The 15,644-nt window shown below is 49.3% G+C and overlaps 6 protein-coding genes across 7 annotated transcripts; 2 read left to right on the top strand and 4 right to left on the bottom strand.

Moving 5' to 3' along the window:
• Positions 1–250: 250 nt before the first annotated feature.
• Positions 251–3,760, bottom strand: LOC6555246 (prolyl 4-hydroxylase subunit alpha-1). Its single transcript, XM_001981155.3, has 8 exons — positions 3,459–3,760; positions 2,499–2,653; positions 2,286–2,433; positions 1,584–1,795; positions 1,374–1,522; positions 817–1,320; positions 586–751; positions 251–361 (listed from the first exon to the last, which is right to left on the bottom strand). Exons 1-8 carry the CDS (start codon positions 3,635–3,637, stop codon positions 261–263), a joined length of 1,614 nt encoding a protein of 537 aa, XP_001981191.3. The 5' UTR covers positions 3,638–3,760; the 3' UTR covers positions 251–260.
• Positions 3,761–4,562: 802 nt separating this feature from the next.
• On the bottom strand, positions 4,563–6,955 carry LOC6555245 (prolyl 4-hydroxylase subunit alpha-1). Its single transcript, XM_001981154.3, has 6 exons — positions 6,311–6,955; positions 6,039–6,229; positions 5,815–5,969; positions 5,282–5,707; positions 5,017–5,191; positions 4,563–4,680 (listed from the first exon to the last, which is right to left on the bottom strand). Exons 1-6 carry the CDS (start codon positions 6,799–6,801, stop codon positions 4,658–4,660), a joined length of 1,461 nt encoding a protein of 486 aa, XP_001981190.2. The 5' UTR covers positions 6,802–6,955; the 3' UTR covers positions 4,563–4,657.
• Positions 6,956–7,110: 155 nt separating this feature from the next.
• LOC6555244 (prolyl 4-hydroxylase subunit alpha-2) lies at positions 7,111–9,127 on the bottom strand. Its single transcript, XM_001981153.2, has 6 exons — positions 8,920–9,127; positions 8,178–8,856; positions 7,675–8,124; positions 7,562–7,618; positions 7,305–7,470; positions 7,111–7,245 (listed from the first exon to the last, which is right to left on the bottom strand). The coding sequence occupies exons 1-6, from the start codon at positions 9,084–9,086 to the stop codon at positions 7,148–7,150; spliced, it is 1,617 nt and encodes a 538-aa protein (XP_001981189.1). The 5' UTR covers positions 9,087–9,127; the 3' UTR covers positions 7,111–7,147.
• Positions 9,128–9,415: 288 nt separating this feature from the next.
• On the top strand, positions 9,416–11,464 carry LOC6555243 (prolyl 4-hydroxylase subunit alpha-2). Of its 2 annotated transcripts, none has more exons than XM_026981695.1 (9): positions 9,416–9,616; positions 9,669–9,802; positions 9,853–10,003; positions 10,057–10,256; positions 10,305–10,432; positions 10,487–10,933; positions 10,989–11,030; positions 11,086–11,251; positions 11,306–11,464. In XM_026981695.1, exons 1-9 carry the CDS (start codon positions 9,417–9,419, stop codon positions 11,368–11,370), a joined length of 1,533 nt encoding a protein of 510 aa, XP_026837496.1. In that variant the 5' UTR covers position 9,416; the 3' UTR covers positions 11,371–11,464. The 2 variants fall into 2 exon arrangements, with proteins under 2 accessions (XP_026837496.1, XP_026837491.1); XM_026981690.1 differs by having other exon boundaries at positions 10,045–10,256.
• Positions 11,465–11,498: 34 nt separating this feature from the next.
• Positions 11,499–13,660, top strand: LOC6555242 (prolyl 4-hydroxylase subunit alpha-3). Its single transcript, XM_015153603.2, is given in 10 exon segments — positions 11,499–11,692; positions 11,743–11,894; positions 11,947–12,067; positions 12,117–12,273; positions 12,359–12,431; positions 12,434–12,626; positions 12,673–12,824; positions 12,875–13,025; positions 13,078–13,277; positions 13,327–13,660. Coding segments are annotated over 10 exon segments (1,671 nt in total). The 3' UTR covers positions 13,605–13,660.
• Positions 13,647–15,637, bottom strand: LOC6555241 (prolyl 4-hydroxylase subunit alpha-1). The gene is made up of 7 exons (XM_001981150.2): positions 15,438–15,637; positions 15,230–15,378; positions 15,024–15,174; positions 14,767–14,966; positions 14,049–14,707; positions 13,827–13,992; positions 13,647–13,766 (listed from the first exon to the last, which is right to left on the bottom strand). Exons 1-7 carry the CDS (start codon positions 15,635–15,637, stop codon positions 13,660–13,662), a joined length of 1,632 nt encoding a protein of 543 aa, XP_001981186.1. The 3' UTR covers positions 13,647–13,659.
• Between the last annotated feature and the right edge of the window lie 7 nt (positions 15,638–15,644).

Below are 15,644 nucleotides of genomic sequence, written 5' to 3'. Positions count from 1 at the left end.
TTTCACTTGTCTGCTCGCAGCAGTTGTCACCTTGCAGGCCCGAAAATATTCAAATCCCCCAGTGAAACTTTGTCCCTGAACTTGTTTATGCAAATGAAGCCGGCAAATGAATACGCAACTGGCTTTTGGCTCAGCTCAAGCCAGTTCGCTTCGTTTGTTTTGAGTGCTTTGAGTGACTCTGGCGAGCACTCAAACCTTTAACCCACTGAGTCTGTTCCGGCCAAAATGAGACACGCCGAGCTTGGCCTTAATCACGAACTTTATTTGATTATCTCGTACTCCAGCGACACCTCGTGATCCCGGAAAACGTCGCAGGGTCGGGCGAAGGTCTGGGTCACCTCGTGTATCCACACGTTGCCAACTGCAAAGATGGGGCCGAAATGAATCTCGTTAGTGGCGTATGTCAGCTCGAGATGGCTGCTGGCCTAATTTCACTTATGATAATATTGTAAAATTTAATTAACAATCACTTTGGTGTCAAAGCGGTGTTTTGGTTTTAAAATGCCATCAACTGGGCTTGGAATTTAAAATTGATTGTCTACTTAGTTGGTTATTGGGTAGGAGCAATCCCTCCAGGACACTTACTCCACTTGCTGCCCTTGAGCACTGGACAGCCGGCGTGCTTGGTGCGGTAGTCCTTGTCCAGGGAGCGGTGCAGGTTGTACCAGAAGAGCACGTTGCCCAGCTGCGGCTTCACGGCGAAGTCCAGGAAGGGGAAGGCGGTGGCTCCGCCCTGCTCCACCTCGGATAGCTGGACAGGACGAGAGAAGGGCTCTTACCAAGTCAGGCGGGGATTACGGCCATGTCAGGACTCACATAAAATATGGCAGTGGCAATGCGGTTGCCCTCCGCCGCCGGATAATGACTGGGGTCCCGAAAGAAGTCCCAGTGCGGCTCGTAGTGCCCACCCACGCCGTAGTTGGCCACTTGGAGCTGCTCGCAGAAGGTGGTGTCCAGCCCGGTGGCGTCCTTCAGGTCGCGGAGCATGCCCGCCATCGTGGGATGCGCCTCGTACGCCAGCCACGCATTCTTGCTCACCCGGAAAGCGGACTTCTTGTGCTGTCCGCCGGGCCGGGGATTCACTGTGGAGCGCTGCATGCGCGGCACAGCCATTTCCCGGAGCTGGGAGATCTTTCGCGGACTCAGCATGTCGTGGAAGCTGGCCACATAGGGATCCAGGCTGTGCTCCTCCAGCTTCAGTGGCGCCAGTATGCGGTATGGATGGCTTCCCCGGCTATAGCGACACCGCAGCTCCTGGCGAGCAATGGGCTGCACCTCTCCGCGGCACACCTCCTCGTACTTGGCGAACTCCTGCGACAGCTGTGGGAGTGGCTCTAAACCATTAGCTCCTCCTTTATTTAGCTTAAACTTACGCTGTAGGAGTCCGAGTGCCTTGGCAGATACACAGCATCGCTGTCCTCCGCTGGCGCCGTTCCCTTGTCGCCCAGATGCCAGTTCCTTATGCGTTTGGGATCGAACTGGAGGACTCGCTGGCTCAGCTCGAAAGCCGTGTCGAAATCGCCTAAGAGTCAAGCCCATGAGATGAGTATCCCCCAACCGCACTGGCCTTGTTTTTTGCTCACCCAGTTGGAACAAACTCTTGGCCGTCGCCTCCATTTTGTTGAGGGTAAGCGTGTCCGGTCCGCTGGTGGGCGCTTGCTGGCTGTGGGCGTGGCTGCTGTGACGTCGCAAGCGTTCCATCGACTCCCGCAGCCAGACCTTGGTGTTGTTGTAGTCCTCCATTTCAAAGAGTTGTTGACCCAGCTCGAAGCAGTCCTGCCAGCTCATATCGGAGCTAAAAATAAAGGCTGCAGCAGTTTTGACAGGTTCTTTCAACTTTCAACTAGAGAATACCCTTAAAAGACCAAGTGGGATAAGTTATTCAAAATGTATGCTGGTCATGGGGCTTTTTCCGAAATTCAAATTCCATTGACGCATTAAGAGCTGATTTAATCCGAAACGATTATAATCAGGAAACGTGCCTAGTTTATAGTTTTCGGAAGCTGTCCCAAGCTAAGCACCTTTAAAGCATTTCAGCTGTGATTAATAATATATAACTTAAATCAAGCTTTGATATATATGCTTAATGAAATATTGCCCCTTTGAAAGCTGAGTTTCCCAAGTTTAATCGGTAGTCGGTGTACTACAGTGATTTCGACCGGGGTTAGGTAATAGGGTAGCCACTCGATTGAACTGGGATTAGTTGGGACAGCCGTGTTTTAAGCCTGGCTGGTTATTGCTTATCCGCTTCCGCTTCCGCCACCCAATCCACCCTGGGGTCTCACCCGTATTTGACGCCATTCAGGATGCCCTGGGCCACCTGGGCCACGTCCAGTTTGTAGGTGCTCTGCAGGCGGACGAGGGCCAGAGCAGCGCCCTCCACGTCCTCCTGGCTGGGGTAGCTCAGGCCGTACTCCCTGGTGGCATTGAAACCTGAGTGGGGGAAGGTGGGCATTACTTAGTGGGAGTAATCCCTGAAAGGGCTCGGCTGCACTCACTCATCTCCTCGGCCAACAGCTGCACTCGCCCCTCCATCAGGGACCAGTCTGTGTGGAGGCGCTTCATCAGGCGGTACACATTCACCGGGTTGGTCAGGTAGTTCTCCGAGTCCGCGGCGGCCATGGTGTGCTCCTTTTCGATGGAGGACAGCTCGCTGCGGATGGAACGAGTTCGGGCTAGAGTTGCCTACCAGTTTGCTCGATTTATGTTCGTACCCGTATTCCGGCTTAATTAATTCTAATTTATGTGTGATTCTATATTCATAATAGTTTTAATGGCCGCCGCGATAAGAAACAACGGGCGAAATCCAATAAAGCGAAAGCGAAATGCCAAGCACAAAGCCAGAACCCGATAACCAATCCCCCCAACCGGCCAACTGTCAGAAATGGTCAAAAATCTGCGGCTAATACTCCAGATTAGTCCAACTACTGCGGATTGGTGACAGGTGCACATCTGTGGTGACAAACGACAAATATGCATTCGCAAATTTATGGCAGACATCAAGTCTGGCACTTTGGATTTCGGCGGCAGGTAAACTAGTTTTCAAAGGGTAGTAAAACTTTAATGGCTTTGCCAACGACCATAGGTTGTAATTAAATTAGCATTGTTTCGAATTTCTTGTTCTAGCCAAACCTAGTGGGCTTTTTATTGCCACAGATAGATCATTGGATTCCCGCCGAAACTGAGGCCACTTCGTCTCGGGACTCAGAGTGTGTGCCTAATTAATCGGAGTCCAAGTCAAAGGCTTCAGTGTTCAAGTGTTATCCAGTTATTGCTCCAAAAGCTGTCGCTAACTGGTTAATCCCATCCAGCCAAGACGTGACTGGACAGCATTTGTGCGGGTTAACTTGGCTATCAGGTTACGCTGTTGTATAACCCAGAAGCCAAAACGCTTAGTCGTATCAGTAGTCAAATGGAAGCGTCTGTCCTGAACTTTCGATTCACATGAGCACACTCACCCCTCCAGCTGCTGCAGTGCAGCCTTGATTTCGTTAACCTTTGACCTCAGCTCCCTGGCAAGATACTGCTCCGTTTGCAGGAGATCCTCCAGACCCGTAATGGAGGAAAAGTAATCCGAGGCGAGGGAGCCCTGGCCCAGTGAGCAGATCAGTGCCACCAGCAGCACGAATCCACGCATGGTGGGTTGCCTGTATATCCTTTGTATATCCGTTAGTTAGTTGGTGCTCTGCTAAGTGTCCTTGCTGTTTATCCGCTGGTTGCTTGCAGATCTGCAAGTCCGCCGATGTGCGCGGCTCGTGGCGAACTGATCGAGGGGCAATCTTCGCGAGATCTCCAAGCTGAGCCGTCCGGAGCCAAAGATGCGGAGAGCAAAACCGGCGGCGAGAATAAATTTCGCATGTGCGATGTCGAAACTAGTTGCGGTGGTCTATGGCTCGAAGAAAACTGTTTTATTAGCCAGTTCTGTGCATGTTCCGATGCGGAGAAGTTGGCAAGAGAAGTTTCGGCCCGGCTTTTTTGTGTTTTATGGCTTGTTTTGCGCTGATTTACTGATTAACTGATTTACTGATGCTTATCGGCCGGCGCGCTCGTTTCGAATTCTTAATTCTGAATTCGATTCGATTCGATTCGATTCGCATACGGATTGGATTCGAGTCGGCCCATTGTCTTTAGCTGGAAATTAGACCCAGCAGCATATTAATACGGGCTAATTGGCAGTTAGCTGTTTGATATTTAAGACTGCAGTTCGGCTATTTAGCGATTAGCATTTCGCAGCCGATTGCTGCGACAGTTCATATTGGCTTGCGGTCTATGAGTCCATTGTTTATGGATGATTCCCCCGCAGGCTGCCAATTTGGAGCAATGACCACCATAACTCACACTGTTTTGATCCGCAATCTCCGCTGATTTACGGACTTCTCCGGCGGCGGCCAACACACTTGTTTTATGGCCCAGTGTTTGGGTAGCGGGCTTCCTCTTAACGACAAACAAATAAACAATTATGGATGTCAGCTTTTGTTTGCCCATCCCATTCACACTGGTGGATGGTGGATGGCCACTCCCAACGGGAAACAACGCAATAAAAGGCTGATTTTTAATCAAGTGCCAAGGTCAACTTTATTTGATTCCCCAGCTGGCAATTAATGCACATGTCGCACGGATCGGGAACCATGGAAACCCATCAGCCTCGCTGCCCACTTCAATTGAGTCCTGTCCACGCGGCTGCAAGCGAAATCGAGATGAATAAAAATGGAAATAAGCGAGGAGTAGGTGGGTGTCGACTATGGGATACCCTGCACGAAGTAGTTCGCCAAGAAGCTCGCGAACTTGAAGCTATCAGTTAGTTGAAAGACAGTTAAAGTCTATAATAAAGACAACATATGTCGTTATTGGTGCACGTATAACTATCAAGTGGAAAACTAATCTACCCCTTGCAGGGTATCTCGCAGCACGTTCGACTGACAAGCGATGGCCGCATGTTTTGGGATGCGGCAAGTGCAACTGGGCCGCAAACTGAATCCCGGCACGCCAGCCAAATCCATCCACGCCGCAACTTACACAACTGAACGCCCAGGAGCACGGGGCAGATGGCCTGGCCACTGCGGTAGTCCCACTCGGATGACGAGCCCGCGGCGAAGCGTGTGTGCCAGTGGAGGAGCGAGCCACGTGGGACATTGATGGCGAGCTCTAGTTGCGGAAAGACCACGGCTCCGCCCATTCCGGGTGCCTGCAACTGAATTCGGCGAATGCCGCGGGGCATGGATCGGAAATTAATTAGTGGCACATTAGTCATTTAATTGGGGCGCGCTGGAAAAACACGTACGTTCAACATGACACGTGCCGCATGCTGCAGCTCCGAGCTATCCTCCAATTTGGGGATGTGCTCGTGGCCATGGCGACGTCCTGTCCAGGCAGCTAGGTGCCCAGTCTCAGGTCCCAGGTGAGCACTAATCCTCGCCAGCTTCTTTTGCGCCAGTTTGGCTAGCTTCAGCGCCTGATAGCTAACTCCTTTTGCATCCTGCTCATCCATAAGCTCCAGCAGCTCACCGGATTGCTTCGGCGTCAGCACATCGTGGTGCAAAACTATATGTGGATCAGAGCTCATGGGCTCCAACCTGGACGGCTGGAGGAGCAACCAGGGCAAACTTCCATCCAACTGGCAGTAGTTGTAGCGACTTCCTGATGAGGCTTGCTGTGTTACTCCGCGACACAGCTCCTCAATGAGCAGCTGCTCCGTGGACTTGGGTTTCTAGGTGGAACAATAATAATATATTTTAACTATCTGACTTCTTGAATTGACATAACCTGCGGCCTAAAATGCTTCTGCATCTCTGTGTTTTTTTTTTACCCACTTACTTGCTTCTTTGGCTTTGACTTTTGCCCATTTCCCTTGGGCAGCTCCTTCTTGGCCAGGGCTTTTTCAATCTTTCTCTTGGCCTTTTGAATGCTTTGGCTCATTGGTAGCAGCAGCAGGAGCTCCTCGGCAGTTGCCAGGGCTCGGTTCAGCTCCCCTGGAAAATAAAAGAAACGGAATTTGGAATTCTGGGCGGGATTTGGCACTTAATCCTGGGCAAAGCTACCTGCGCGGTATTCAATGTTGAGAGCTGCCTCCAGGATGTGCACACGTCCGCTTTCCCGTTCCCTCTGCGATTCCGTGGAGTTTTCGGCGGCGGAGGGCAGCTTCTCCAAAGCAGATTCTAGCCAGAATCTGGCCACAGAAAAGTGCGACTTGCGAGCCACTTCCAGGCAGTCGCCCCAGGACATGGAGGAGCTGAAATTATGCAAACAATTTTTGATTGCTTTGGCTTTTCCATTTGCTGGGCTGCTGGGCTGCTGGCTCCTGCTGGCTCACCCCAACTTGAATCCATTCACCACGCCCGAGGAGAGGCTGTTCGAGTCCAATTCGTAGACGGATTGCAGATGTAGCAGGTGGTTCAGGGACTCCTCGTAGTCCTCGTCGCTGGGCAGGGTGAGGTCCCTGTCGGAGAACCCTTCTGCGAACCCCAGCTCCTGAGTGGCATTCGCCTGCTGCTCCAGTCTGGGCCACACACTCTCGAACCTCTTGAGAATGCCAAAGACATTTAGCGGATTACCCATGTACTCCTCCACACTGTCCACTTGGCTGTGGATCTCCTCGATGTCCGCGGTCTCCCTTCGGAGCTCCTCCAGCTGCAGCTCCAATCGATCGATATAGTCACGCAAGCCATCGATGAGCTGCGTCTCGGTGGCCAGCAGAGCCTCCAGCTGCTCCTCTCCTCTGGCGGAGTTAGCCCCAGCCACGGATTCCGGCCACAGAAACAGCTGAAGCAGCCACAAAACACTAAAAACCAGCGGCATTTGCATAATGAGATGTCTTCGGGCCTTTTTTCAGTCTTGTCGTTCTTCGCTTTGCTTTTGGCCCTGGGGTCAATGACTAGAGATATTTTCTATATTATGTATTGGATCGTATTTGGAACCGACCGCAGAACGATCGACTGGCCGGCTTGAATCGTGGGGCTAAACTGAGGCCAAGGCCCTCATTTCTCATTTATCTTGGCAACTGGTGAGTTAGTTTTTAGTCATTCGTTTGAACTTTGCTTGTGTGCCAAATGGCATTTAACCTTTGTGGTGAATAAAAAAGTTCTTGCTATGTGTTGGATTAATATTGGAATTTATTTGAAACGGTTACATTATAATTTCACTGTTCTAACTACTTGTCCTCCAAATGCGAAAACTTTCCTTCCTCGCTCATCAACCCACAAGGTCGCTTTAACTCCTGAGCACCCACATGGAACCATTCGGTGCAAACTGAAAGATAAAGTATCTCGCATTGGAAACCAGTATTCAAGCCGTTTTCGCTTACTTACTCCACTTTGATCCTTGAAGGATGGGACAACCAGCATGCTTGGAGCGATAGTCCTTGTGCAAGGAACTGTGTAGATTGTTCCACATTAAGAGGCTGCCCTTCTCAGGCGGAACGGCCAATCGGAGGAAGGGAAAAGCAGTGGCTCCGCCCAGAGCAACATCATTTATCTGAAAGATGTAAACATTAATGACAAGGCATTGAGTAAAGTTGTAAGCTTTTTTTAACACTCTTGTCTGCAGTTAATGCGAAAGGACTCACGTAGAAAATAGCAGTCATCAGGCGGTCATCCTGCCAGCCAAAAATCTTTTCCGCGTCCTGCAAAATGTACAGAAAACTTTAGAAGCGTTGTCACAAATGCGGGATGAGCTCACCTCCACGAAGTCAAAGTGCGGCTCATACTGTCCGCCGATTCCGTAGTTGAGCAGCTGCAGGGGCTCCGCACTTTCCGTGCTCAGTCCGGTGACATCCTCCAGTCGCTGTTTAATCCTGGACAGCCAAGGATTCACGTCGTACCACAGCCAGGTGTTTTGACTGGTCCGGCGATCAGCGATTTTGGAGTTCTCGGATTGACCCACCTTTGAGCGCTCCATACTGCCCCTGCCGTGTTGCATGATCATTTCCATTTCGCTGTCCCACAGCACGTGGTGAACGAGGGCGACATAAGGATCCAAATTCAGTTGCTCGAACTTGAAGGGCGACAGACGATAGTAGGGCACTCCCTGGTGGCTGAGCCAGCACCTCAGATTCCGCTGCTCTCGAGGAGATTGATGGAGCTCTCCTCGACAAAGTTGTGTGTACAGCTGGAAGCTCTCCTTAGGCTCCTTGGGAAAGGTGTCACAGTGTATGTTACAATTTTGGTAGGGAGTGTACTTACTTCTTCTGCTGTTTGAGGCGGATCCACCTGCTTTCTGGGAATAACATTTCGCGCCTTAGCCAATTGGCCTTCGTACAGTACCTTGTTCTTGAGAGCCTCCTCATGATCAGGCTTCTTATCCAGTATTTCCATATTTAATTTGTGGGCTAACTTTAGGTTGCCCAAGCCACTGAAGGCGGGTGAAAGCTGCTCTAGGATCTCGACATCGCTCACATTGGGTGATACAAAGCCCGTTGGGTTGCCGTGCAATCGCTTTCTGGCCTCCAAGAGCCACTCGGATCCATAGGAGTACTCCTTTATCTGGCAGAGATTCTTGCCCAGCTCAAAGCAGTCACTTGCACTCAACGAGATGTTCAGTGGGTTCCTCTCGCCGGGAAGGAGAACTCCGGAGGCTAGGTGGTCCGTGTTTAGTTGGTAGACTTTCTGCAGCCGGAGGAGAGCCCGAGAGGCTCCGTGAAGATCCTCCTGGTTGGGTCCTGTTAAATTGATCTTCTCGAAAGCATCACTCAGGGTGCTTCTGTAGGTCTCAAAGTTACTGGAGTTAAGAACAAGATCAAATACATTGAACTTCCAGTCGTAAACGAGGCGGCTGATGGTGATGAAGGCATTGAGCGGATTGCCAAAGTATTCATCAAGGTCGTCACGATCCTGTAGTTGCTCGTCAATCTGCTCCATAAATCTGCGATGCAAAATAGACATATACGTATATAGAGATTGAACGATTTTTGATGTATATCAGCACCTCTTCAAGTTATCCTGTTCCTTCTGAGCCCTTTCAAGATACTCATCGAACTTCTCCACCATAAAAGCCTCCACGTCGAGTAGTTTTTCCAGTTGACTTGTAGCCGAGTAGTATTCTCCGTTGACTGAGATAGCGCAGAGCAATAAAACAAAACTTGGCCGGAACATTTTGACTGTTCAGTGTTCCATTTAGAACTGCTCTGGATTTCAGATAGACAGTTTCGATGGCAGACAGACGCAAGTGCAGCTAAGCAAACATTGACACAGTTGGCCAGTGTTTTCGGCATTTCTATTAGAAAAGGTTGAACTGGGAAAAGTGTGTGGCATCCGCTAAGAAAACAGAGATCTCATACAACTGAACCGAAAAATATTATTGGAAAAAGTTATCTTTTCACCGGCTTGGAGAGTTAAGTGAAATCAAAGCATAACAAATCGATTTTGCCCACCTAAAACAATAAATAACTATACTCCTGGTTTTCACGCTCAGTTTGCCGCGAGATGCCGAAACTTCTCAGTTCACTGGCCATTTTGTACCTACTAGTTTTGGTTAGGAGTCATGGCAAAACTAAAATACCGGAAAATAACTATGCTATATCGATACACGACCTGGGTAAACTCATCGACTATGAGCACTACCTACTAGGCATCCTGCAGAACTTTTCGAATGCCCTGCAGCAAAGAGTTGATGCAATAGAATAGTAAGTAGAAGATGCAACATAAGCGGCTGCAAATGATTTCTTACCAACAAAGCTATTTGAACATGACTGAGTACGAAGAGGAAAGGAAACTTCCCGACGATCCCTTTAGGGCTTTCCGGATCACTCGTCGCCTGCACTCGGACTACCTCAACTGGATGTGGTTGATGGAGCAGCAGCCGTGGGAGAGTAGGTAATATCGGTGCACAGAGGTGCTCAAAGTAACTGCGATTTTCCAGCTCTGGTTAAGCACATAACTGCCATTGCCCCGCAAATGCCAACATCAAAGGACATTGAGGAGGCCAGCAGTGGCTTGAGGCTCATCCAGTGGACCTATTCGCTGCCAACTGCCCAAATGGCCAGGGGAGTTCTTCAGAGCATCCATCACAAGTAGGTCTCCAGTAGGTTTAACCTTCCATCTAATCCTGAAGGTATGCCCCAAGTACTTCGCTCGATGCAATGCAGTGTCTCACGATGGCCAGGCACATGGTCAACCACAAGGACTTCAGTCGTGCCAAGGAGTGGTTGATGGAGGGTTTGAAGATGCACGAGGCGGATGAAGAAAACGAATTTTATTATTCCCAGCTCGGAACGCCCTTGGCAGACTTCTACGAGCTTTTCGTGCGGATCCTCGATGAACTAGGTAGGATAATGAGTACAAGGCATTGGCCGTTCTTATAGAGCTACACAGGTACTCGATTTTTGGCCATGACTGAGCTGCAACTGGCCATCAAGAATTGGCCCGAAGAGGTCAGTCTGCAAAGAGCCCACTCGCGGCTAAAGATGAATATTCGCATTGGCAAGGAGCCCGCCAAAACGGTGAGTAGTTTTATTATGGAACTATACTCGTACTCAGAACCCTTTCCGACTTAGAAGGAGAAGAAGACTCAAGGTGCCTATAGGAATTGCTGCAGCACGGAATGTCGACCTACCGCGAAGCTCCATTGCTTGTACAACACCACAGCCTCGCATTTCCTTCGATTGGCCCCTCTGAAGATGGAACTCCTGTCCCTCGATCCCTACGTGGTGCTCTTTCACGATGTGGTCTCTGACCAGGACATTCTCAGCATCAGGAACCTGGCTAAGGGCGGTCTTGCCCGCGCCGTTACCGTGACTCAGGACGGAAACGATAAAGAGGATCCCGCCCGCACCACCAAGGGCACCTGGCTGGTTGAGAATAGCAAGCTGATCCAGAGATTGTCCCAACTGTCACAGGACATGACCAATTTCGACGTCCGCGACGCGGACCCCTTCCAGGTTTTGAACTACGGCATAGGCGGGTTCTACGGCACCCACTTTGACTTTCTAGAAGATACAGAGGTAAGTAATACTCGTATCTAAGTTGCTCGCCCTGATAACCTATGATCTGCTGCAGATGGGCCACTTTTCGGATCGCATCGCCACTGCAGTATTTTATGTAAGTCGTAGATGTCTCACCTTGAATGTTTTCAATCCTGTCCAATCATCCGAAGCTGAGTGACGTGCCCCAAGGTGGCGCCACAACATTTCCGGATCTCGGACTCTCGGTGTTTCCGGAGAAGGGCGCAGCACTTCTGTGGTACAATCTCGATCACAAAGGCGTTGGCGATAACAGAACAGCCCACTCAGCGTGCCCCACCATCGTGGGTTCTAGATGGGGTAACATAGTGTAGATGGAATCCCTATGCTCAGGTTAATTAATCTTTCTTGCAGTCATGACCAAGTGGATTAATGAGCGGGAACAACTGTTCAGGAGGCCGTGTTTGACAAGCATTTAGAATAACTAGCATAAAATGCTTAAAATATTATTATAAGTGTGAGCTATATCAAATTGATCTAAGTTGCAGCTCCTGGTTTATTAAATCTAGTTTGTCACGCTACTGCTCCTAATTTTATGTTCCAAGTAATGTACTTTGGTTCCACCTCAGTCATGTGGAGCTCTCCGGGACTTGCGGCTCTCTTGGTCGCTTTGATTTTGCCCAAATGGGCCTGTTCTACGAATATGAAGATGAAGGTGTATTTAGATCTCGATACGCGATTCAAGACTCAATTAAGAGGCTACTCCGAGGACCTTCAGGATCACATTAGTGCCTTGAATCGGTAAATAGTTGACAAATATGTAAGGTTCCTCCACACTTTTCGTTGGGCAGTTATATAGATGAGCGAAAATCTGAGCTAGCTTATGTGGGAAAAGATCCCGAAGTGTATCTGGGCAATCCTCTGAATAGCTTCTCCTTACTTCATCACTTGCACTTCGATTGGCAGGCTTGGAGAAAGCTAATGGAAAAGCCTTTGGCCACAGGTAAATAGATATCCACAATCAAGACATCAGAAACACACTAAAATGTGCCCAGAGTATGTATCCGAGATTCAGGACATGTGGGCCGAGATTCCAACGAAAGATGAATATGCGAATTCCATTCAGAGCGCAATGGATTTTCACAAGGACGAAACCGCGGGAAATTTTGCGTTTAGGTAAGATACGAATCTGTACAAAATGTTACTACCTTGTTTCGCCTAATAGTCCTTTGGAGTCCCTGCAATTCGCTCTGCATGCCTACGACAGGAAAAACTACAAGGATGCGGAGCACTGGCTAAATGTTACCGTTGATGGTCATACAAAACTCAGTCTCCAGGAAAAGGAGCTTTACGAAGTTCTAAGCCCGGTTAGTGGGACTCAGGTGGAGGATCTTTATACCAAAGTAAAGGGCATAACAAGTGGAGCGTAAGAATGTGCAAGAATAAAATCCATTGGACTTGCTTAAGTGTTTTAGTTATGGTAATGGAGCAGTAATAATCACAAAACCATATATCAGCTACTTCAGCAATAATCAGTTGGAACTGTGGTCATGAAGTCCGTCTGTATATTTTCAGCTGCAGTAATCGCAGTGTATATGTCTTATTCAAGCGCTGACAATCTGCATTCCTTGTCAATTTCCAAGGTGATGAATATTTTAAAGATTCAGGAGAATGCAGTGCAATATTTAGACAACTATATAAACGCGTTGGAGACGAAGCTAGACATAATCAACGAGTAAGTCAAGTCGTTAGGTAGTTAAAGTCTAATCAATACTCCTCAGAGCTCTTGTTGACTTGGCCACATACCACATTCAGTACGAACGAGACAAGTTGGCCATTGTATCTAGTCCAGTGGGCAGCTACTCATTAATACATCACATGCAATCGGACTGGACGCACTGGCAGCTCTTCCTACAGGAAGATCCAGGAAGAGGTAGTAAAAGGGTCGCAAGTTAAAAACCCTAAAGCAGAACAGTATTGCAGATGCACTGGCAGCCCTAATTTCCATCAAGCAGTACTGGCCTACCAAAAAAGATATCTCAGAAGTATGCCAATGCATTTCCAACCTATTGAGCGCCTATCACATGCGTCCGCAGGATATCGCAAATGGCCTAATGTTGGGCATTCGCACAAAGTATGCTTCAAGTTAGAATTTAAATTCATAAATTAGCAATTATTTGCCGCAGCTACAAGATGTCTCCCGGCGATTGTGCTGTCTTGGCAAGTCACTGTTTGGCTTTGAAAGACTTTGACCAGTCCAAGGAGTGGCTTCAAGTGGCGCTGTCCATGTTAGATGGTACTAGTTATCAGGATCAAGTTCTCCATGCTCCGAACTTGAATGCCGCTGACTTGTACTTGCAGCTGGCAGAAGTCTATGTGCAACAGCGTAAGTTGGTCATCTGCAACGAGTAATGTAATTTTCAATCACTCCCTAGAAAACTGGCCTCTGGCGCTTGAAACAATTGAGTTTGCTCTGAAGTCGCATCCACGGAACGCACAGATGGTCAGGTTGCAAAAGCACTTAAGCATTCATGTTCTGCTCGATCCGCCCCAGATCGCAGAATCTAATAAGGAAAGTAATCAGTATAGGCTTCGGAAAAACGGAAGTCTCTACTGCTTCTATGATAAGTTGAAAACTTTCTACTCCCTGCTCGCGCCGAGGAAAGCAGAGGTGATCTTTATTGATCCACTGGTTACGCTCTACCACGAATGATGACAATCAGCAGTAGCTATCATCTTGTTAAGATAAAAGGAAATACAAATGCTTATTAAATGATAAGCCGCTCAGCTGAGGGCAACTCCTTTGCGCTTGAACTTGAAGGGACACAGGGCCGAGTAAACTCCTGTCCCTGATCACCAACCCACTTGGTCATAACTGCGAAGGAAGAAGGGGCTTGGGCACACAACCAGCAATCATAGCTCCAAGTCTACGAACCCCATTTGGAGCCCACGATGACCGGGCAGCCGGTGTGCATGGTACTCCTCTGATCGTTGCCCTTCGTGTCCAGGTTATACCAGAAAAGGGCCGATCCTGGCTGTGGGAACACCGTGAGGTTTAGGAGGGGGAAGTGGGTGGCGCCGCCCTGGCGAACTCCATTGAGCTGGAGCAGAAGATATTGATCATAACCAGGTGCTGCACAAAGCACAGAATACCAACGTAGAACACAGTGGTGGCAATGCGGTCGCTGGTTCCATTGAACCTGGTCTTGTCCGACAGCAACATGTCCAAATGCGTCGCAAAGAAACCGCCTAGCCCATAGTTGATGACCTGGAAGTACTCCGTAAAGTGCATGTCCAGCCCAGTGGCGTCTGCCAAGCGCTCGGTAATCTTCTTGGTCGTATCGTTGAAGTCACTGCTATACCAAACAGACTTTGAGGTGCGGAATATGGCGACATTGTCCTCGGAACTGGATGCATCTGTGTTGGTTATTTCCGACTGCAATAAGTGCTCCTTGCTCGAAGCTCTGATGAGAGTGCTCTCCTTTTGGCGGACCATGTCATGCAGGAGCAATACGAAGGGGTCAAGGGACAGGATCTCCGTTTTGATGGGCGCCAGTTGCAGAAATGGGGAGGTTACGCGGTTATAGACACAATACAGTCTGGTCAGATTTCGCACAACTTCACAGCGAGCGCTGCAACAGGGCGGGTGAAGCACATATTCATTATATTCCTCATCCTGCTCCATCGGTTCGATGCCCGCATCCGCCAACGTAAGATATCTTCTTTCCAGGACCCGATACTCCCCAAATATGTCCGAGTCATGGGGCGACAGTTTCAGGGCAACCTGATAGGCTTGCAGAGCGCCCTCGTGATTTTCTACAACAACAGAAGACTCTTGCCCCTCAAATCACCTGGTGAATGCACCACCTACTCACTCTGCTTCATTTGAACTTGAGCCAGTGCTCTGTGCAAGTCAGCCAGTTCTGGTCCCCTCAATAGCTCCATCTCGACCTGAGAACCTTTCCGATCATAGGCTTCTATGCCGGCACTGATCCATTGCTCGGCAGCATGCCAACGCGAGCCTTTCACCAGATGCAGACCCATGGCAAGGCAGTCAATGGGTTTCAGGTGGGAGCTTTGAGTAAATCGGTGGGATGTACCTTCTCTTGATAGGAGTTGCCCTAGAACTCACCTGTACTGCACTCCATCTAGCAGGCCGTTGGCTATATCTGACGCTGGCATCTCGTAGGTGGCTGCCATTTTCCGAATTCCCTCGGCAGCATCTGCAAAATCCGAGTACCGCGGCAATAGGGGCATCCTTGAGTGCAGATGGGCCAATTCCTCTGTTGAAACAGACTGTTAAGTTGCAGGGCATATCTCTAGCCATTTATTCTTGACCTTGTCCAACGGGCTTTTCCAAGTACACGAGCCACATCAACCAGTCGGACTGCATGTGACGTATGAGGGAAAAGCTGTCAATCGGATTGGCAAAAGGCTCCCTGGATATCTTATACTGCTGCCGCCTTTTCATCATCTTGAAGACTCCCCTTTAGAGCTTGCAATGCATTAGGAAATCCTTGATTGCTTGAACCACCGCTGCACTCACCATTTAATGGTCTTGGCTCTGCGGGAAAGCGCTTCCGCCAGCTTTTCCACGTTTGAGACCAGATCGTCCTCCATGTGCAGCATGTCATCCATATTCGCCACCGATCGCGAAAGGCTCTGTTGGTCATGCATCTCGCGCAAGTGGCCAAAAGCCAGGGCCAGAAAGGGCATTCCCAGAAGCACCAGTCTCCAGAACGGCATGGTGAAA

Source organism: Drosophila erecta, unplaced genomic scaffold, assembly GCF_003286155.1.
Source record: "Drosophila erecta strain 14021-0224.00,06,07 unplaced genomic scaffold, DereRS2 tig00000000-arrow-pilon, whole genome shotgun sequence".
Taxonomy (NCBI): domain Eukaryota; kingdom Metazoa; phylum Arthropoda; class Insecta; order Diptera; family Drosophilidae; genus Drosophila; species Drosophila erecta.
The sequence above is the reverse complement of the archived record's forward strand: the minus strand, read 5'-3'. Positions and strand labels throughout refer to the sequence as shown.